This window comes from Cyanistes caeruleus, chromosome 1 (genome assembly GCF_971803275.1).
Source record: "Cyanistes caeruleus chromosome 1, bCyaCae1.hap1.1, whole genome shotgun sequence".
NCBI classification, from domain to species: domain Eukaryota; kingdom Metazoa; phylum Chordata; class Aves; order Passeriformes; family Paridae; genus Cyanistes; species Cyanistes caeruleus.
The window spans coordinates 38,116,935-38,138,847 of NC_141701.1; the positions used below are offsets into that span (position 1 = coordinate 38,116,935).

Below are 21,913 nucleotides of genomic sequence, written 5' to 3' on the forward strand. Positions count from 1 at the left end.
CTTTTTTTTAAGAAAACCTGAGCACACTATTTTCCTGGAGTCAGATGACTCACAAATTCTGCAGAAGGCAGAGTATAATGTAGGCAAAATCTGCCCTCTTAACAACCATGACAGGTACTAAAATAGGGCTGTAGAGTGATACTGTAGGAGCATGAATTTATTTTAGATTGTGTAGATCATTAAATAACTAAACTAAAGAGTTATTCTTTCCAACGTATTTAATAGAATTTCACTCATATTTTTTTAAATACTCTGTTATAATTTAGGTTTACAAGACTTCCACCTATTCCATTGACCCAGGAAAACCAGGAAAAACGTGAATCCAGCTAGGGATCTGTTGGAATTATATCCGGAGTTACAGTCTCTCTGAGGAAGATGCTACATTTCTGGCATGATCACTGCAGCTGGTTTATGAAGGCAGGCCAGGCAATGCTGTGCTGTGGTGTGCCATGGTGTGTCAGGTCCGTTGTTGTGAGGGGACACGGCAGCCAGTGTTCTCCTCCCTGTGCCTGGAGCTCTGCTGATGCCTTTCAGTTTGCAGACATATGATGGTTGTGCCAAGTCAACACTGATGGTGCACAAGGACCTTCAGTTTCTGGGCTGTCCTCACAGTACAGGATCCTGTGTGCTGCCAGCCATCATGCCTCTCTAAAAATTGATGCTTCTTGTGGCTGGTGAGGAGTAAAGTCTTATTTCTTGTTCTTCTTAACATTTTCAGTGACAGCAAAAAGCCAGGTTTTCAGCTTGGCCCTCAGAAACCTCAGTGATCTTACCCAGCATATCTCCATGTCTTCATTAAAGTGGTACTTGATGTAAATACAAAGAAAAATACATAGGTACATGGAAGAAATACTATTTTTGTTGTATAGGAACAAGGAACAAATAGTGACTCACAGAGTTCAGTGGCTGCTGTAGAACACAACACACGAGTGCCACATAAGGAGGCTTACCAGTAGGTGGTGACATATAATTATTTATTAGCTATTTTCTGGCTGCAAACGTTCTGAACTGCAAGCAGCTTCACTGTGCAACTTCTTTATGCTTTCCTTTCATATTGATTCACCTTTCTGAGATCTCTTTTACAAATTTCACAGCTGCAGAAGTGTTTCAGAGCTGCAATTGCATCTTCTGTATGTAGCATGTCAGCCTGATCATGTTCCTTGAACTGCAGGGCTGCCTTCCCACTGCTGAGCAAAATGCTTGGTTTGTGCGGTTTCAGGGTTTTTCATCTGTTGATGAAAGAAAAGAACCCAGTTCTCACAACACATACATGAGAAAAAAAGGTCAATCCTTTCTTTGTAGTGTGTACCTCTTATTTACTTCCCATGAATAAACAAGTTTTAGAGTTAGCTGTGTGGAAATCTGCTATTTACTGCCAAACGTAATCAGCAGCCTTTCCTAAATCTATCACACCCTTCTGCACATCAGTGCTCCCAAGTTATGAAGCCATCAGTAACCCTGGGAAAAAATTATTCCCCTCAGTTTGGTCTATCTATTGTTTTCTATAAATTTAAATACAATGTGTGGGTTGTGGCTAATGAAAGCCATATAGCTACAGCATATGAGATGAAGCTCGGGTTTAGATAGTGAGCAGTTTTGGAGCAGCAGGAGGAGACAAGCCTTAAAGCTTCTCTTAGGCTTCAGGAATCACCACAGAAGTGAGCTGGGCCTGTTTGATTTTTGGGAAGGGTATTGGCTCCATGGAAGCCACAGCCCAACTTGGTTCAGTGGCTGGAGCAGAGGTGATAGATAAGAGAGCTCCTGGCAGCCTCTGCCTGCAGCCAGTGGGTGTATCTGGGTGAAAAGTGTATTGGTGCCCTTTGGGGGAAAGTGGTGCAATGTAACCAAGCCTCAATCTCAACACAATTCCTGGCCCTGAAGACACGAGCAGACCTTGTGAGAGGGCACGGCTGCCCTCGCAGCTGGTGTGGGCAGCCAGGCTGGGCTGGAAGCGGCTGCTAAATGCACTGTACTGGGTGAAAAGTCAGCATGCTTTTTTGCCTGCATCCACGTGCTCTTGAGCTGCTCTTTCTGAACTGATTTTAGCTCAATTTTCATTAGGGCTTAACCAAAAGGTCCTGCTACCGATCTTAAAAGGTTTTGTATTTTCTAACTACTATTTGATGCATTGCTGAGTTCTTGATGAACACCCATGTTCAAACTTGCACTGACAAAGGCTTATACATTCAAATATATGCCATGTTTTATTCCTGATGTCACTGACCTGAGTTGAGTCTTGAGCAAAAGTTGTGTCAGTTTTTCACATTAATATTCCTCTTATCATTTACTCCTTTACACAAGGAGTTTTCTTCACAGAGCCAAGTCAGTATGTTTTTTCTGACTGCACCCATAACTCCTGTGGGTCACCCTCTTGGGCTGGGGCAAGACAGCCAAGCTCATGCACAACACACAAAGTGCAGCAGAAAATGTACCATCTGTCATTCAGTGGGACCACGAGGTGCTTTTAATCCCTGCTCTACAGACTGGTGGCAACTGCCTGAGCTCTGTCTGTGGAAAATAGCGTATTTGTCTGAAGAACACCAAAATACCACACCCAGAGCACCAGAGGGTATTCTACTGGCGCTGCTGAAAATCCAGGAAAACCTAATGCCCACTAATATAAATGCAAGGAGAGTCACACTTATCATCTGCTAAATTTGGTGAAGTATCTGTGGCAGACAAGACTCCTGCTTGCCTTTATCACAAGGACATAAGTCACAGGCTGCAGCCTGTTGTAATACAGGCTGGCTTTGGGACTGTAGGTTGGCCTATTTAAGACATTCCTGAGAGAAAAAGATATTATTTCAGGTAAGTTGCCAAGCAGTTCCTGTGCTCTGCCTGTGTCTGGTTATACTTTTAGAGTTATTATATATATACAAAGCAGAGAGTGAAAGAAGATGAGAGAACTTACAGCTGCTGTTTGCTGGCAGCAGGATGCCATTTATAAATGATGTTATCATCACATTGCAGCACAACAAACCAAAGCACATGAAAAAGGCAAGTGTGACTGGCAGCTCTACCTAGTACAACACAAGATGTGGTGAGGGGACACACAACTGTTGCTGGTTGAAGGTTATTCCTGTGTGTTGGACACAAACTGACAGTAACTTCTGACTTTCTTTTTCAGTGTTGTCTGGACAACACATGCAAAAAATAATTAGACACCAATATAATAAAATTATTATTCTTGTTTAGGATGAAGAAGTCACAGGATGAAATCAAAGATGATACTCAAAACTGAATTTTTCAATATTTCAACAAGCAGGAAATGGGAAAACCAGGTTTTTATAAAGCAATTATGTAATAGCAAGTTAATTCAGCTGATGAAAAAGAAGTTTTTATAGGAAAATAATTGAAACACCTGTGCTGAAATGAAGATGGGATAGAAGACTGGAGCTGACACACAAAATAAGTGATTTTTAGATTAATTGAGGGCAAACCTTGATGCTTGATATATTAAATAAATAAGGTTTATTTCTTCGGTATAGTAACTTAAAAATTGGCTCAAATGCAATGGCATGTGAGCAGCTACCCCAAGCCTCACTGCCTGTCTTGGTTTGAAGCCAGGACAATATTTCCACCTGCCAGATTGGCATGTCAATGCCTTCAGTGTAGTGTTCAATTGCAACAGCAAGATCTTATTTCCAAAATCTTTATCACACAGCTGTAGGGACACCAACAAAAACTGGTACAAAAGTGAGTCTGAAAAACCCTTCAGTTTCTTTCTTAAAAACATATTAGGCCTTGGATGACTAATGAAACATTACTATACCTGAGCTGCCTCCTTGATGGCTTGATGCCAGGTCAAGGAGCAAGCCAAAGTTTGAATTCTCATAAGTCAGCAACAGAAAGGATAAAAGATTTAGTGAGAAAATAAAAGGTGGTCCAAGGACAACAAAAAAAAAACCAAAACCAGTGTGATTGTCTAGATCTACTTTCGTTTTCTTCTATGATTCATTCGATGATTCTGTGAAAGACCATTTTTTCCCTTTCTTCCAGACCAATGTTGTTAGAGGAAGTAAGTCCACCTCCGCAGCCATCCCTTTGCCCAACTGCTGAACCCCGCCGTTCCCTCTTGCAGTGGCACACCAGAGCCAGGACAGTCCGCAAGGAGAAGGAGGGGGAACAGGCTGGCTGCTGAAGGGCAGCACAGGCTGCAGCCACCAGTTAGCACAGTCTGAAACTCCTGGACACCGGTCAGTAACCATTTCATATATTGCTAAACTTGAACTATAAACTGCAATTGGTAAATCTGCAGGATTAATCAAAATACACCTGGCTAACCTTCAAATTATCAACTATTACTATTTGGTTACTTTGGAACTGCTACTGCTACGTGACATTAGCTCAAGGCCAGATCTGCAACTGTCTGCATCAATCCAGCAAAGCTCTCTGCAGAAAGGTGACAAAGAGAGGGAACAAGCTCTCTCCAGAAATGGTTAATCAATAGCTTGCTAGTTTGACTCAGTGCCATTAGATATAGTGGTGTACCCACTGCATATAAATTATGACCTGTCTTCTCTTTCATTCTCAGTCACCTCTCCTGCCATCCTGGTAGTTACCCATTTTCCACTTGGAAGGTTTTGGGCATTACCAGAAATGTTCCTGACATCCTGGATCTTGGGAGCAGCAGTTATACTTTGTTGTGTGTCTTGGTTTCTTCTGGGGAGGAGGAGAAGGTAAGGACTCTTTTTGTAAAAGCGTCTCAGTGTACCTGGCCTTTATTTGTGTCAAATATCCTGTGTACATCACTAAAAGTACTGTAGTCAGACATGTACAGGATAGTATAGACAATGCTGTAGTTTAGTCTTTTGAGAGATGTATATTCCAATCATATATTCCAATTTATATTCCAATTTTTATGTATGAAATTTGCAATAATAGTGTATTGATGCCTAGAGGTAGCTGTAGATACAAATCTCTGCATAAGCAAGGTAATTAAAATATGAATATGTATGCTCTGATTACTAAAGTTCTGGGCTGTAATTTCACTTGTATTGTAATCACAGTGAATGCCTACTTATATATAATTATAGTTTAATACAGACTTAAAAACATTTTTATATTCTATCTAGTAACACAATTTAATACAGGTAATATTTATGTACCATGTATATTACTTAAAAACATTCACATAAGGAGTATTTTGTTTAACTCTTCTTATTTTTTTTAATTTCAGCAGTCATTTTCTTGTTTATTCTAAGAAGTTTAATAAAATAAGGTGAAAATAATTAACTTCATTTACTGTAAATGATGAAATATTATATGAAAGTTACTTCAACAGTCATGATGTCCTTATACAGGAAAACTGTTTCTACTCAAAAAAGAAAATAATTTAAGCACATGCTTCACTTTAAGTATCTGCTTAATTTACAGCATGTGCTTGATGACACTTTGTCTGAAAGACTAGCTCTTATGCTTACTGAGGATAAGAGCAAAATTCCCATATTTTTAGAAAGATCTGGTCCATTAGTGGGATATGCCAATAATAACAACCTTCCTATACTAAAAATTTTTTTTGCTATGTTCTTTCTTACATGGCTTAGCCTTTAAAGGGGAGAAAATTATTTGTAAATAAACTACCTATTTGTGGTTTCATTATTCTTTCTTTTTTTTTTTTTTCACATTGCAGAAAGCCTGACATCAGTATTTTACATACCTGATAATCCTGGAGAAGAGATCTTTATACATAATTTTAGACTGAGCTTTTGTTTGTGTTTTGTAGGCGGCAAGGTGAACCACCACTTGAAAATGGGTTCCTTCCATACCTGGGCTGTGCCCTGAAGTTTGGTGCCAACCCCCTTGAATTTCTCAAAGAAAAGCAGAAGAAGCATGGCCACATCTTCACTTGCCACGTAGCAGGGAAATACATTCATTTTCTCACTGACCCTTTTTCATATCATTCATTGATGCGCCAGGGAAAACACTTGGACTGGAAAAAGTTCCATTTTGCTACTTCTGCCAAGGTACTGCTGGTTTTAATATCTAACATGCAAAGTATCTGCTGACATACCTAATTTATTGCTGTAAACATAACTATGCCTTTGAAGGAGGATTAGTTTCACATTTCTGCACTTTTATTGGTTTAAATATTGTGGTCTTTTTTTCTCTCTTCCTAAATGGAAAAGAAATTTGCAGTGATTTGGATTGTTCTAAGACTATACATTATTCTAAGACAGTACATCATTAAATTACATTATTTTCATTCCCTCTAGTAAGCTATGAAGTTATACTTTGGCTTTTGTTCTGTTAGGCTTTATCATCAAGGTAATGACAGGCCTTACTTATCATGCATACAATTTTTTTTTGTGACAGGCTTTTGGGCATGGTAGCATTGACCCAGCAGAGGGGAACACCACTGAGAATTTTCATCAGACTTTCATTAGAACCCTTCAAGGCAATGCCCTTGATGCCCTCATTGAAGCAATGATGGAAAACCTACAGTATGTCATGCTCCAGTCAAGAGCACCTAAGCCTAATACCTGGGTGACAGAAGGACTTTATACATTCTGTTGCCAGGTGATGTTCGAGTCTGGCTTTTTAACACTTTTTGGTAAAGAATTTAATTCAAATAATGACAAAAACCTATCATCAAAGCAGGAAACTGAGAGAGCTCATATCCTAAATGCCCTTGAAAACTTCAAGGAATTCGATAAGATTTTCCCAGCCCTCGTGGCAGGGCTGCCCATCCACCTCTTCAAGAGTGCCCACAGCGCGCGTGAGAAGCTGGGAGAGGCACTCCTGCACAAGAACCTCCTGAAAAGGGACAACCTCTCTGAGCTTGTCACCCTCCGCATGTTCCTGAATGACACCCTGTCAACCTTCGATGACATGGAAAAAGCAAAGACCCACGTGGCAGTGCTCTGGGCCTCTCAAGCAAACACCATTCCTGCCACTTTTTGGACCTTGTTCTATCTTCTTAAGTAAGTCTTAAAGCTTCTTGCTCCCAAACAAGAAAAAGTGTTTATCCTTCAGAAACCAATTCATTAGTACAGGCCAGTTCCACTGCTTGGTACCTCATCAGTGATAAAAAACTTACTGCTTGCAACAGAAGTGCTGTGTTGTTCTGGACTTCCACAGAAAAGTCCTTCACCCAATTGAGAACAAAGAGTGGTAGCACAGAGCAATTCTTTAGAAGCTTTTTTTTTTGTTAAGAAAAAGCACTCCAGGGCAAAGCTACACTTTGTCAAGCAAGCTTTGAAGTAAATCTATATGATATGACATTAAAAGTGCAAGTTGCAGTCAAAACATTAATTGCATTAAAGGCTACAAATATAACTAGACATTTTTAGACCATCTCACTAGAGCAGGTAAAATGAGGCTTAACTTCATTATTGTTTTCACAGACAGTTAATAGAAAATAATTTATATGTTGATAGATCCCACTGAAGCTCTACTGTAGCTTGCACCTGCTGAGCTTGTTACTCATGAAACAAGTACAGAGATCAGATAATACTATCAAATGTGCATTTTAGAGTGGGCATTGTGGATTACCTTCTTCACCATAACTAACTCTGAAATATGTGTCTAAATTCCTAATGCTTTTACTTATCATATCTACTTGCCAATGCTCATTTTTGAGGTTATTTAGTACTTTTTGCTCCAAGAATGCATTTGCTTTAGATTTTCTGGACTTGGAGTCTTTTAACACCTTATGATTGTGCCTTCATCAAGACACTACTGCACCCTGTTTTATTGTGTCTGTATATTTCACCATAGGTCATATGTTCCATGTCTGAAAGAAAGACTAGGTGTTCCAGAGTACTATGTGGGCTCCTAGTACTAGGAAGATTCTTTTCAGCTAGACAGAATATTGTCACATCAGCCAGAATAAATGATGTTGTAAAACTGATCTATAATCCTGTTCCTAAACTCTCTACCTGCAGTGGGGCTATTTCCTAATCTACAGCTGGCTGGCTTTTTTCTTATTCTTGGCATTGCTTTTTAGTGACAACAGTGTTTATTACCTGAATTATGCACATCAGTTCTGTCCCACTTGTCATTGCAGACAAAATCAAATCCCTGCTGTTCCTTTCTTTTTTTTTTTTCCTTTGAAGTTGTCATACCTTTGCCAAGACATGAAGAAGTGGAACTGCAGCATTTTGCTGCAACATTTTCATTTTAGAAAGCTGTGCTAGTCAGCCAAAAAATTAAATTTTAGTCAGAAAGAAAGTTAACAGCAAAATCCTTTCCTAGAAGATTTTTTTAAATTTAAAATTATGTCATATCCTTGCTCTTTTGATCTTAGGAGTCCAGAAGCAATGAGAGCTGCTACCAAAGAAGTGCAAAGTGTTTTGGAAAGTGCCGAAGAGAGTATCAGCTTAGATGGCAAACATATTTCCTTGAACCGAAAACAGCTGGATAATATGCCAATACTAGGTATGACTATTTTATGCAGGATTATTTTATGCAGAAATCACACTACAGTTTCTATGGTCTTCTATTTATTACCTTATAAATGCTTGCTATGAAATTCCCATGGAATTAGCAAAGAAACAGTAGAAGAGGAAACTGTATGTTCCTTAGCAATAGCCAACAGAACCAGGCTTCCTAATATCCCAGGTGGTACTGAGAGTATCAAAATTCACATGAACAGCACTTTTTCATGGGTAATGGCATGTCTTAATAATTCTACACTACTACATAATATAGACCCATGGATAATTCTGAACAATATTTTGTTTGGTTATGTCTTTAAATCAAATAAAAATGTGTTGCCAAAACTTAAATTCCTATTCTTATTATGTGAAGCAATGTTTTCTAATACCATTACTTGTATTTTCTCATAAATTTTTTCAAATTTTAAGCACATTTTTCAGAAGTTACAGAGAGTTTTGATAACGTTGTCTTATAACTACTGTTAGTTTTAAAAAAGGTCAGCTAATATTAAAACAAATATTCCCATGTCACTTTTTTTCTGAGTATGAGTTTCTCTACAGGACATCTTAGAGCTTCAGAAAATTCTGCTCACTGCTGTTTCTTTTTATTGTTATGTTTTCAGTTTTCACTGGTCTTTATCTCAATGTGAAAATATGTCTCACTTTCGAACATTCTGTTTCATCATCTATAAGCATTTTTCACGGGGAAAGCAGATTAGGTTCTCAGTGATATCTGCAGAAGGGATGGAAATGCTAAAAAGAAATGAGGAAGATACTTTCTTCAGCATTTAGAAAGTTAATATTAAAATATTTCTTCTAATAAATTCAGGGTTTGATAGTGGCTCTGAAATAGTTCAATATCTATGACCTGCCCCCAGTTTGTGAATATGCTGTTTCCATGGCAATCATTCCTTGTCCTCTCCCAACAGACAGCATCATCAAGGAGGCGATGAGGCTCTCGAGTGCATCCATGACTTTCCGAGTGGCCAAGGAGGATTTCACTTTGCACTTAGAGAATGATTTTTACAACATTCGCAAAGACGATGTTGTAGCTCTTTACCCTCAGCTGCTGCATTTCGATCCAGAAATCTATTCTGATCCCTTGGTAAATAATTTTTCTCAAATTGCCTTGAAGCTGGTAGTCTGGCAGAAGTTAACAGGCCTTTAGATAAAGCATTTGTTGGGGTGCCCCATGGCTGGTTTTCTGTTGTGCCCCAGACTGTCCATTCTTACACCTGAAGGTGTCATAATAGGAAAGAAAAAGAATAAAGGTAGCAAGCACAATCTGTAAAACAGGTTTTGGTGTAACCAAAAGGTGTGCTACGAGTCCCAGACATCCTACTACTTACTGCCCTCCTCAGTGAGGGAAGATCACAATTGTGAGGTGAAGAATAATAAGGATAATAGTTTCCCAAAGGCACAGAATTAGAGTTCTTCCAGTTCTTCTGCTGCAGCATGAACAAGAATGCAGTTTACAATGCTTATTTTTAGAGGTCAGGAAAGAAAAGGAGAGTTATCAGCAAGGAGCCTGGGATCCTGTCCCACCTAACAGAATTTCTCTGAGGTTACTCTTTCTAAAACAGCACTGTGGGGGCTGGTGGTACTGTATGATGTTTATTGCTACAGACATCTCTTTCCCAGCCTGCACTGTGTGTCTTAGCAGCTTTATCTGGTTTTTGGAGGTATTCAAATATCAAGGAACTCTCTTGTGTGTTTAACTGCAGACCTTCAAATACGATCGCTTTCTGAACGAGAAGGGAGAGGAGAAGACCGACTTCTACCGGAATGGTCGGAAGCTGAAGTATTACTACATGCCTTTTGGGACAGGCATAGCTAAGTGCCCGGGCAGGTTATTTGCTGTCCATGAGATTAAACAATTTTTGGCTCTGATTTTTTCATATTTTGAGATAGAGCTTGTGGACAGTAGTGTGAAGTGTCCCTCTCTAGATCAATCCCGTGCAGGACTGGGTATTTTGCAGCCATCCAATGACGTTGATTTCAGGTACAGGCTGAAATGCTGATGAATATGTATTTTGTATTATGCATATACACTATGTACTAGTAGTACATAAATACATTGTATATACTAACAGTACTAAATACACTGTATAGCATATACTTTATATACATTTTATGTATATATGCAAATGAAACGCTTCAAGTCTTGGGAGAAAATCTATATGAAGATGCTAATTCACCATTTTAATGAAAAATATGCACCAGTGTGATACAGTGTGCAGTGGGTTTAATGTTCTCTTTTGATGCAAATATCTCCCTTTTTACCAACTATTTTGAAAAGCAAGTTAAGATTTTCAACTGTGTGTGTACAGCAGCCATTTTATTTTTTTTTTCTGCCAGCAAATACTTTCCCACAAGTAGAATTTCGTGAGCTAATTCATAAGTATTTCAAAATCGTACTACAGTTAAAATAAATTATTTTCTATAATTGAAATGTTGGGGAGGAGAGTCTCCTCACAGGTGAAATAAAGTTTTGGTTGTATAAAGGCAAATTCACAGTGGGGAGGGAATAGTGTCCTGGGGAATTCCATTTACGGTTTTATGAAAACCTAGAAGAAGACTTGAAAAAACCTACAGAAATGTTCACGTTCAAGTGAAACCACAAAACTTGTATTATATTCTTTGTAAGATACTTATTTTTAGAAAGTGCTAACTGTGTTCAAATAAATTATATTGGCTGAACCAAATGCATCTCTAGACTGTTTCTTGTTTTAACATCTTAACATTATCAAAGGTTTATGCACTCAACCAAAGCCATCCAAACCAGTTTTAAACTAGCCAGCTCAAACACCAATATAGAGATAAATAAATATAAACCAGTGATTTTGGCTGCATTTAGCCCCATTGCCTAAACTCCATATTCCCATTAAGCCTCCTTAAATCTAATTCAAATAAAGGATGCCCACACATTTAATTTTCAGTGGCGGCATGGTCATAAGAAAAATTGTTTCAGGGTTAATACAATTTGGTTCTCTCTAACATCCCTTTCCTTTTCTGCTGCAAATGACAGATGTATGTATGTCAAAAAAGTCCATTTTTAAATGAAATTTCTTTGGGCTGAAAGAGAGAGCTTTCTTATCTCATTTGCTGATGAAAAGAACAAATAGACTTAAAACACTGTTTTTATCCTTGGTTTTTTTCCGAGGACTTATGGTCTGACCTTTTGTCCTTAACATAAAAGTAAGCCTTGTGAGAGAAGATGAGATACAGAACTATTTGATATTTTCAAATTTCACATTCTGGCAAGATATCCAGACTAGCTGATAGAACTCTTCCTAAATAAGGAATTTCTGATTGAGTTTTAGAATTACTTTAAATTATCTATTCTTTTTTCTTCTCACTATCCACTGTGCTAAATATTAAAAGGTTAATAAAGAGATTATGCAGTATGTGCATAACACTTCATTTTGTGTGCAACACACATTTATTACCTGTGTGTTTTCTTTGTAGTTTTATTTAATCTTTTTGCATTTTCAAAGGAGAACAGAGAACACTGTTTTATTGCACCATGTATAATATTAAACAATTACGTATAATGCAAGGGGGGTTGAATTATTAGTTTGGTTCTCTTGGTAAGGGTAGTATCCAGCACAGCTTGTTTTCACATCTTTGTCAATTATATTTTGTATGAGTTGTATAAATTAGAGCATATTCAATGTAAGCTAATTTGGAGAGTGAATGCAAGCCTGACATGTGCCCTGGCACGTTATAATCATCAGAGTACGTGCTCCTTCTTTCTTAAATAAATCCTGCTTGAAACAGCAGTTTTTGAGGGCAGCAAGGCTATGCAATGTTTTAAGCAAAATACACTTTCTTGAAGAAAAGAAATTCAACACAGAATTGCAACAGCAGAAAAAAGATAAGACAACTGCTAAACTAATTCTAGGTTCCTTCAAAATTTAAGCCTCTTTTACACCCCACTGTCTCCTTCAAACTGACTCCTCCACACTTCTCTGGCTGTGATTTGATGGGATTTTTGTCAATTCCTTTGATCTATGAGAAACAAGTGTTCAGTAGTTCCTCCAGCTGATCCAACTTTCAGCTTCACAAGTGTGGGAGGATAATGGAAGATTGGCTAGGAAGATTGTGGACATGGTCAAATGGCTCGCAAGCTGGAGTGTCAAAAACCACCTACATCATAGCAGTCATTGTTTAGCTTCATGTGCTGGACAACACCTGTGTTGATCCTTTGGGAATCCCCCCACTGGCATCATGATTTATATCCCTCCAGCAACCAAACACCAAACAGCCAGTCACTCATTCCCCCAGCAGTAGGATCAGGGAGAGAATCAGAAGGGTAAAAGCTAGAAAACTTGTGCTTTGGTTTCAACAAAACCAAATTTTCTCTCCACTTCATTCATGGTGTTGCAGTTGTTCCTGTGTCCTGCCTGAGCTGGCTCACCCACCAAGGAATACCAACAATAGAGGACTCAGGGGAAGGTAAAAGCATTAGAGGATTCACCCCACAGATTAAAGTCCAGTTCTGATCACTGTGGAGAAGATACTGACTTAAGTGCAGAATCACCATAAACTGTTGGAAACCAGAGCTGTCGCTGGACAGGGCCCTGCAAGGCTGGCTCAAATGCTCCTGCCCAAAATCCTGCAGTCCTCACCACTCTGCCTGCTGCCAGTCCTCTCTTGATGGGGTAGCAGCTCGCCATGGATGGCTGGAGCACATAACCTGTGGATTGATATGCAGTGTATAGAACAGAGGCAACCAGCCCTTTCTGCTCAGCTCTGGACTCATGCAGCCTGAGGATGATAAAGCATGTCTGCAAGGGACCCTTCTCTTTCATATTGATCTCATGTTATGCTGATGAAAAGACCCAGTATAATCCCCTAAGTACGCTTCTACTTCAGAAATATATACATATACTGGGCTATATACAAGTATTTTGATTTACTGCTGTAGCTGCTAATTTTCTAACCTCAGGTACCCCTGTTATTTTATCCCTATTACTGGGGTTACACAGATGCAAGTGAGGAGAGAAAAGAAGGTACAAAGTCTGTGGCACTATGCCTCAGCTAATGTAATCAAATACTTCAGCAATCAATACTCATCTGCCTTGCCAGGGTCACAAACAACACAAGGTTATATCAGGGCAATTCTTTATGCTGCCTGTCCAAAAAAGAGGACTTCTATTAAGACAGGAGAACAAAGAAAAATAATAGTAAAACCATAAGAGCAATTAGAAATACATTGGGCAGATCCAGGCTGGGAGGAAGCAGGCAGCCTCTACTGTGAGTATTTCACATTATATATTTATGATTTAAAATGCATGAGGAGGTATGGGCAGAAGAGGAGCAACGATCTCAGCCCCTGGGTGGGCACCCTAATCATTAGGATAGCTCAGGCATTTTTCTCAGGGAAACTGTAGCATGTTTTCTCCAAAAAAATTAAAAGTAACAGACTCAACAGGATGATTTTCACAACTCCCTTACAGCCAAAGTGCTCTCTTGGTAGAGAGGAGATTCAATTTCAATTTGGGATTGCAGTCCCCAAGGAAGTGGGGGCTGGTGAGTTCAGTATCCCCCACACCCCCAGGGGACAACTCCAAGCTTGTGGTTGTCCTGTAAAGGGTGAGTAAGAGTGGGGGATAACTCTTGAGGAACACTTAATGTAACATAATTTAGGCACAACAGGGAGCTTAAATGTTCAGATTTTCTTGGACCCAGATGAGCTGGGCATTGGGCTAGTCAGATGCCTCTGAACAGTGATTTGGGGATTAGGAGCAAGGCACAGCCGGCTGAGTGACACCACTTGGCTCAAAAGCTGGCAGAAGGAGGCATTTTGGCTGAACAAATTGAATCTAGGCAGGGAAAACGTTCTGTTTTTTCAGGCTACAAGAAATCTTTACTGATCATGGAGATCTTGGAAGTGACATGGTGACTTTATCAATCAGACAAGACAACATGTCAGAAAACAAGACAGTTTTACAATTCTGAAATCATGCTGGCCACAGCTGTTGAGACAGAGCTGCCACTAAGTTCAGGCAGCCACTCTTCAACATATCAATAGTGGTTTTGATCACAGATTTTCAAGCCTTACTGTTTTTGTACCTTACTGCAGGAATATCAGGATAAATTGGTATTTATATTATGAGACCTCTTATGCATGTTTCTGATGAAATAAAGGGGAAGCAAAAAGAGGAAAAACCATGGGATAATTTTTCTGAAAGCATGAAATTAATTTTAGAGATAACTTTTGTTTAGCTGATGATAAAATGCTTCAAGTTGTTTGTCATCTTGGTCCGAACAGATAGCTGTGGCAGCATAAATAGGTATTTGCCATTTATGAACTGCACAGTGTTACATCTGGATGTCAACAGGCTGAAGATAGGACCAAGACCTTTTTGATGCTCCTGCTCATTGCAGGGGACTGGACAAGATGACCTGTAATCATCCTTTCCAACCCAAAGTATTATACCATTCTATGGTTCTATTATCTCCTCTCATTTACACCACCAGGTCAACACAATTAGAGAACATAAAGAGGAGACATAATCATAATTATGTCCAGCTGCATACAGGGGATTCGGTGGTAAAAGCAGTCATTGCCTCCTAGTAACCTTAGAATTAAATAATAAAAAGGTTACATACTATTAAGTGTAGTGCTATCAGAGTAAACACCCAGCTTGCTAACTCTTGTTGACTTTGCTTTCTGCCAAGACAGACAACTGTGTGGGACACATTTCAAATCAAATGATCTTCAGTGACCCATGAGTCATGAAGGGAGAGAGAGGTCACTTCAGAACAATTCACTAAAGAGCCACAGATTTTTCAAATGAAAAGTTAATTTTAATTAATTCACCTATAAATAAGATCCTGTGAGCTCAAATTATCTTTTTAAACATAACAGTAATTTCTAAAATTTGTCTCATCAGATAGCAGGATTCCATAGAAATATTGAAAGATTAAAACACCTTGGCTGACTGAATCTCTCTTGTTTTGAGAACTCTTCAGTGCAACTGGACATGCAATTACTTATCCGTAACATTAGTATAACAGTTGATTGGAAAAGGATTGAAAAAGGCCCCCAGTAATTGCAGACTTGAGACATAAAAACAGCCACAGGAAGAACATTAAATACCATAGGCTGAGAGAAGTCAAGCTAGAGGTCACTTCACCCTAGGTACGGAATGAGCTCCCCTTTACCCAGGGCAAGAACAAGCGGAGCTTCCTTGGGATGGTTGGAATTTGTGCAAGGCTCCTAAGGAATAGCCTTGCTCTCAGAGGTGCTCAGCAGGTTTCAAAAAACCAGCTGTTTTTGTCTTGGGTTCTGGAGGGCTTCAAGAAGCCTCCCTCCTGGTGTTAGCTGCAGGTAAGCATGCTGTGCAGAGTGCTGGCTGGTGGGAGCATGGGGTCAGTCCCCGCTGTCACCCCCAGGATGTGCCTGTGCCTCTGCCAGCTGTGCTGGGGCCAGACTCGCCTCTCACTGGGTTTGCAAAGTGCCAAACCCCATCTCTCCTCAGCCTGTCTTCCATATGGACACCTGGACCCTAAAGGTAAGCCAGATACTGAAAGGGAATTTGAGACAGATAGGAATACTTTGTGCCTGCAAAAAAGCTGTGTTCCCCCCTTGCCATGATCTTTCATGTCTGGTTTGAAGCACAGGGTGAGGAACATTGGCCAAAGGGTTACATCAGCTGGCAAGAGGGGAACTGGGTCTTGATGACCTGCAGTGACCCCAGCTCTGCTCTTCTTTAATGATAGTCGCTCCTTAGGCTGAGGGAAAGACTTCTCTGCTTTATGCAACATTTCAGCTCAACTGCTCTGCCCAAGTAAGCAAAACCTTGTAAAGGCAAATAATTAAGCGGGAACTGTCTGAAAATACATCCTCTGCATCAAGCTGACAATTTCATAGCTATTTTATTTTCTCACTGTAAGAACTTGGAACAAGGAATAATATCGTTATAAGAATTAAAAGCTGATGTTAAAAACAACAGGGTTAGCCATTAATGATGCAATTAAATGAGTTATATTCTCTGTGCCTCATACTCTTGGTACATTAGCTTCTTACATGTATTATTTAGACACAGAAAACTTTGCTAAACAGACCAAAACAACTGCTGTCCATTGAAGTTCTATGCCTGGACTTAGAAGAGATTCTCCCGTGTCTGTAAAGAGATCACAGTCAGAGGACTGTCCCTGAAATCTCTTGATTTACTAATCCTGTGAATTTGCAGAAACCATAGCCAGAGAATAGGAATGCTGGATGCAGATATAAGTCATACACCACACTGCAGAGGTATCTGCAGATGAAGTTCCTAGTGGAGGCACTGCAGTGCCAGAAAACAGTTGCCTGGCTGCAGTTTGGAAGACCCCAGCTCCCTGCTGAAGTTCTTGGAGAAGAACTTCTTGGCAGAGCAGAGGTGAGAGATGAAGGGCCAGCCCCATCTTGCTCTATGAGTGATTTCTAAAGCTAAATGATGGCAAAAATTACTTGTTTATTCCTCATCCTTCCCTGCTAAGAATGCTTTTACAATCATTATTTATTACTGATATTATTTCCACATAGATAAGGACTTAGTATAAGAATTTTACAAATGCAGAACAAAATCACCATACTTCTTCCAGGGATGTCAGAATCTAAGGAAAAGATGAGGTAAAACCATCCATCTAGAAGAGGGAAAAGAATCAGTGAGGCAGCATTGCCAGAATGACAGCTAGTGGTCTGAAGAGATCAAGAGATCAGTTAAGGTCAAGTTTATCCTTGACACCAAAGCATCTTGATCTGGTCTGATCTAAAACAGAACTAGACAGTTAATACCAGATGACAGAGGTGAGGATTAGAGGTACAAAGCTGCTTGGAAGCAAAAAAAGAAAACTGTATTTGGTACTATAAAGAATGCAGGATAAGGTAACAAGGGAAGAGGGATGGCAGCATAGATTAACACCCTTTGTGTCAAAAATACAAATGGATGTAGCAGGAGAGGAAAGGACAGCACTGGGAAATTACTGCAGTGCAAGGAGGAAACACTTGGGTGAATATTTTGTTAAGAGAATGACTGTGGAAGACTGTATCTCAGCATCTATGCAGAAGGCAAGGCAACATTTGAAGGAGTACATGGACAGTGACAGGGATCACTGATGGATGACCAAGGGTGAGGATGGGGCACTGATTTTCAGTCTTGAGCCCGACTAGAGACATTGTGAAGCAGCATCACTTGAGTGAAGCAGGTATAAATTCAGTTGATAGGGAGCCAGAACAACTCTTTAAAACAGTGCTCCACAATGTGATTTTTTATTGTGCATTCAGCAAGCTGTGAAGCAAGAAAAGAACAGAACATGAACAGCACAGAAATACGCTTGCATTAGGTAACAATGGCTAGAGAGGAACAAAAGGTTAAGGGAGGGCATGACAGGGAGGCTCTGAGGAGTTACAATAGGATGGAGTCAGAAGATGAGGAGGTCTGCAAGAGCATGGTTCTGGGAAAACCATCACTCTCAATTTCCAGAGTAGACCTCAGACAGACCCTATTCCAAAAAGTTGCTCTGTAAATAAAATACAACAGACTGAATCCACATGCATGCACTATGCAAATATTTGCCACTACTCTGATCAAAGTTATTAGGTGATAATGTCCAGCCTTGAAACTGGCCTTGAACAGCATTTATTAAGGTGTTCCACTGCTACAGCTATTGCTAAAGATCAGTATATCAAAGTGTACCATCAATCAGCCTTGAACCTTGTGCAGAGGACTGCCAGTGAAGCCATACAGAGTATAATGAATCTCGAGCTTGACAAATAAGACACACATGCAGCCATCACCAGCACCATGGAACCACTTTTACAATGTATGTATTGTCAGTGATATGCTGGATAACAAGAAGTAGCTAAAGAAATACAGGATTTTATTGCTTCTTATGCTTATCTGGGGAATAATTCTAATATTTTTGAGGCAAGATTTTTTCATAACTTAAGAGCCCTTACTTCTATTTCCCAATTTCAGTGTAATAGAGATTTTTGTAATAAGTATGTGGTAAGAATATGAGAAGAAAGGGAAATAATGGGTGCCACATATGTAAATGAAAACATCCTGTAGTCTGAAAAATATTAAGTTGTGCCGCCAAAGACTACAGGAAAATAAGATTAAAAAAATATTTAAAGTCCTGTTTTGAGAGTGACAGACAGCCAAAGTGAGAGTCAGTTCACAGGTTAAGAAACTTAATTCAAGTTTCAAAACTCATATAGTCAGTGGAGATCTGGCCAGCACATGCAGGCAGCTGAACACCAGCAGCTGCCAAAGTGTGGTGTTACTTTAGGGTAAACCAAATAAATCTCTAAATTAACATGATGGCACTCACAAGGAGGTTGACTCATTTGTCCCCACAAGGAAGTAGAGACATTTGAAATGCCCTGTAGTAACCCATGTATCTCTAGACACCCTTCATACAGACTTACAGTCCCAAAAGTCAGGTGTTGAGTCTGTTGCCTTCACGGTGTCTTCAGAAACTGAAAAGCTCCGGGAATCTGACTGTGGGATAGCTGCTGATAAAGCCCTAAACCTTTACTGAAAAAAATGGGGGCTGGGCATTTTGCTCATACATAAATGTGCACACATATGTATGATACCCACATTTAAGTGCCCTAATCTTTGAACTGAATCCCATTCTCAGAGTTTTGAGAACCATCAAAGAAATGTAAGTTCTGAATTCGGTTTTGGTCATCAGCTTTCAAAAGGAAATTTTTATTTCAAGAGGAACAATAACTATTGAGCATATAAATAATAAAACTGTACTAGAGATTTCTGCTCTTGATTACACTCTGAAAGGAGTCCTGGAGAGACAGTATTTTTGGTTTAGTAATTGTATCATGTAATTTTTGCATAAATCAAGGGAGTCAAGATTTCACCGATCTGGAAAATACTTTGGCCAACAAATTCTGAGGAAATAATGCAAATTGTAGTCACTCAAACCAGCTATACAGGGTGCATATTTCCTGAAATATGAATTTCCATTGGAAATAAGAAAATTAATTATTTCCTTCCGTTGAATTCAAAATGACACATTCCTGGTTTTCTTCCCATTTGAAAAGCTTTCATTACAAAATTACTTCAAGTTAAAAGATTAAAAGATGGAAAGCATATGATTTTATTTAATTTGATCTATACTGCCTGTCACAATACTTTGGTTTGCTGAAAACTCTGATATATTTGACTTAGGTCAAAACTACTAAATGGCTACAATCCAGTTCTCTCTGTAATTAATTACTTTCATAACTTCCCTAGTAACTAAAACTTCTTTTCAATCTTAGCCACAGAACTGTTAACTTTCTCCTACCAGGCACTCATGTATCGAAATCTATTAAGAACTCATACAGTATTTACTGTTGAAAACATTTACCAACCAATTCTTTGGAGTTCTTACACAGTAAAAGTTCCCCAAGACACTTAGCACTGTTTTGCTTCCTGTTTTGTGAATACCAGAAGGAACTTAATCTAAAACTTTCACCACAGGAAAAGAATTCATTGTGTACTGCTCTTGAAATCTTCCTCTATAACATTTACAGTAAGGACAAAAAAGTAACTTTGTATATTTCTATTAACTTGAATGAACAGAAGAGATGTATCCAAGCAGATTCCAAAAATTATTTTCTATCTGTTGCTGTATGCATAAATACAGATTTATCAAAATAGAGAGATGCTTCTATCTGCTGACATTAAATTTTGGTATGCAGTCTCCAGACTAACACATCCATAAGGCACAAAAAGCAGTTGGTGAGATGTTGCATGTTGCACCAACCATTTACAATAAATATAAATGAAATATAAATAAATATTCAGATGCAGTGCTGCATTTTAATTTTCTACCTTAAAATAGAAAAGACCTACCCAAATTCCTAATCACAAATTAAAGTCACTGACTGCTGTCTTATAATACTACAGTTTGGTTGTCTATTTATTTTGATAAGCTTCTACACATTTACCTTTGTTGCTGCAGGAGAATTTTATTAATATACTTGTTTAGACAGAGGACAAAAGAAAACAGTCTCTACTAACGGAAGGTAAAAAAATCCTGTCTTGCTTAGCTCATAGATGTCTGTGAAATCTACTTCCATTGTTATTTTACTCCCCCCAAAGACGGGAAAGAAATTACATTTGTTAATCATATAATTCAAAGAAATAATTCTAAAGAAACCAGAAGAAAAATGGAAGATTCTTTTTGGTAAGAATTCTACCCTAAATGACAATCTTACTAGTATACAATACAAAACTAAGTCATATTAAAAAAATAAATCATAAAGTCATGATTCTAAGAGCAAAGATTATGTTTTAGTCTTTGGGATTATTCCCTTTCTTAATGCCTATTCCCAACACTCGTGAAATAAAGGGAAATCCTCTTTCAAAGAGCTGTTACTGGTGACAGTGGCCCAAACAGGTCCACAAACCTTTATCTTTCCTCTTGACATGTGCATCACATCTTTTTCCTCTGCCAGACAATTCATAGACTCAAAGAGCAGTTTGCATGCTAGTTGGAAAGGACCTTGGAAGGTCACCTAGTCCAGACCGCTCCCTGCAATGAGCAGGGACATTTTCAACTCCATCAAAGCCCAGTCCAATCTGGCTCTGAATGTTTCCAGGGATGGGGCATTTACCACTTCTCTGGGCATCTAGTTCTGGTGTCTCACCACCCATAGCATAAAAAAATTTCTTCATCTTTAGTCTCCTCTTTTAGTTTAAAAACTTTACCCCTTGTTCTGTTGCAGCAGGCCCTCTTAAAAGTCTGTCCCCATCTTTCTTACAGGGCCCCTTTACTGAAAGACTGCAAGAAGGTCTCCATGGAACCGTGTCTTCTGCAGGCTGAAAAACCCCAACTTTCTCAGACTGCTTTCATAGGAGAGGTGCTCCAGCTGTCTCCACTTTTGTGACCCTTCTTTGGACTCACTCCTCATTCCTGTGTTGAGGACCCCAGAGCTGGACACAGCACTTCAGGTGAGGTCTCATGAGAGCAGAGTAGAGGGCCAGAATCCTCCTCTTCTAATGCAGCCCAGGACATGTTTGGCTTTCTGGGCTGTGAATGCACATTGCTGGGTCATGCCCCGCTTTTCATTCACCAGCACCCTTCAAGTCCTTCCCCACAGAGCTGCCCCCAATGCCTTCATTCCCCAGCCTGTGCTGATACCCTGACGCAGCTGTGGGAGCCTGCACTTGGCCTTGTTTAACCTCTGATGCAGTGCTCAGAGGAAGATCATAAGAAGATTCACTTGCTGCTCAAGATTTGTTTTGGTTTTTTGCCTTTTAACTTCCTTATCTATAAAACCCATTGGATCACAGGATAAGAACAAATTCCTGCTGACTTCTACATCAATTCCATCTGTTCTGCTTTAGAACACAGAGGAACAAGAAAAAATAAAATAAAAACAATAGAAAGGGGAAGTTCTACCACAAAATAGGTTGCACTATCTGCAGTTTTTAGCATGTCACGGGTTGACAGATCAGCTGCAATGATGGCTAAAATCACATTACTGGGGTAAAACTGGGATGGCAATACTGCCAAAGCGCCCGAACTTTAAA

At 39.3% G+C, this 21,913-nt stretch overlaps 1 protein-coding gene across 1 annotated transcript; it reads left to right on the top strand.

The window, feature by feature from the left end:
• The first annotated feature begins 451 nt into the window (after nt 1–451).
• Nucleotides 452–11,083, top strand: CYP7A1 (cytochrome P450 family 7 subfamily A member 1). Its single transcript, XM_023921007.2, has 8 exons — nt 452–2,808; nt 4,000–4,196; nt 4,535–4,679; nt 5,726–5,966; nt 6,316–6,923; nt 8,249–8,379; nt 9,308–9,483; nt 10,103–11,083. Exons 3-8 carry the CDS (start codon nt 4,600–4,602, stop codon nt 10,397–10,399), a joined length of 1,533 nt encoding a protein of 510 aa, XP_023776775.2. The 5' UTR covers nt 452–2,808; nt 4,000–4,196; nt 4,535–4,599; the 3' UTR covers nt 10,400–11,083.
• The last annotated feature ends 10,830 nt before the right edge of the window (nt 11,084–21,913 follow it).

Bases quoted from the DNA above. Each gene is read 5' to 3' on its own strand.
- CYP7A1 (XM_023921007.2), top strand. From the start codon at position 4,600: ATGTTCCTGACATCCTGGATCTTGGGAGCAGCAGTTATACTTTGTTGT. The intron at 4,680-5,725 runs GTAAGGACTCTT...TGTGTTTTGTAG, and splicing joins CTTCTGGGGAGGAGGAGAAG to GCGGCAAGGTGAACCACCAC. The intron at 8,380-9,307 runs GTATGACTATTT...CTCTCCCAACAG, and splicing joins GGATAATATGCCAATACTAG to ACAGCATCATCAAGGAGGCG.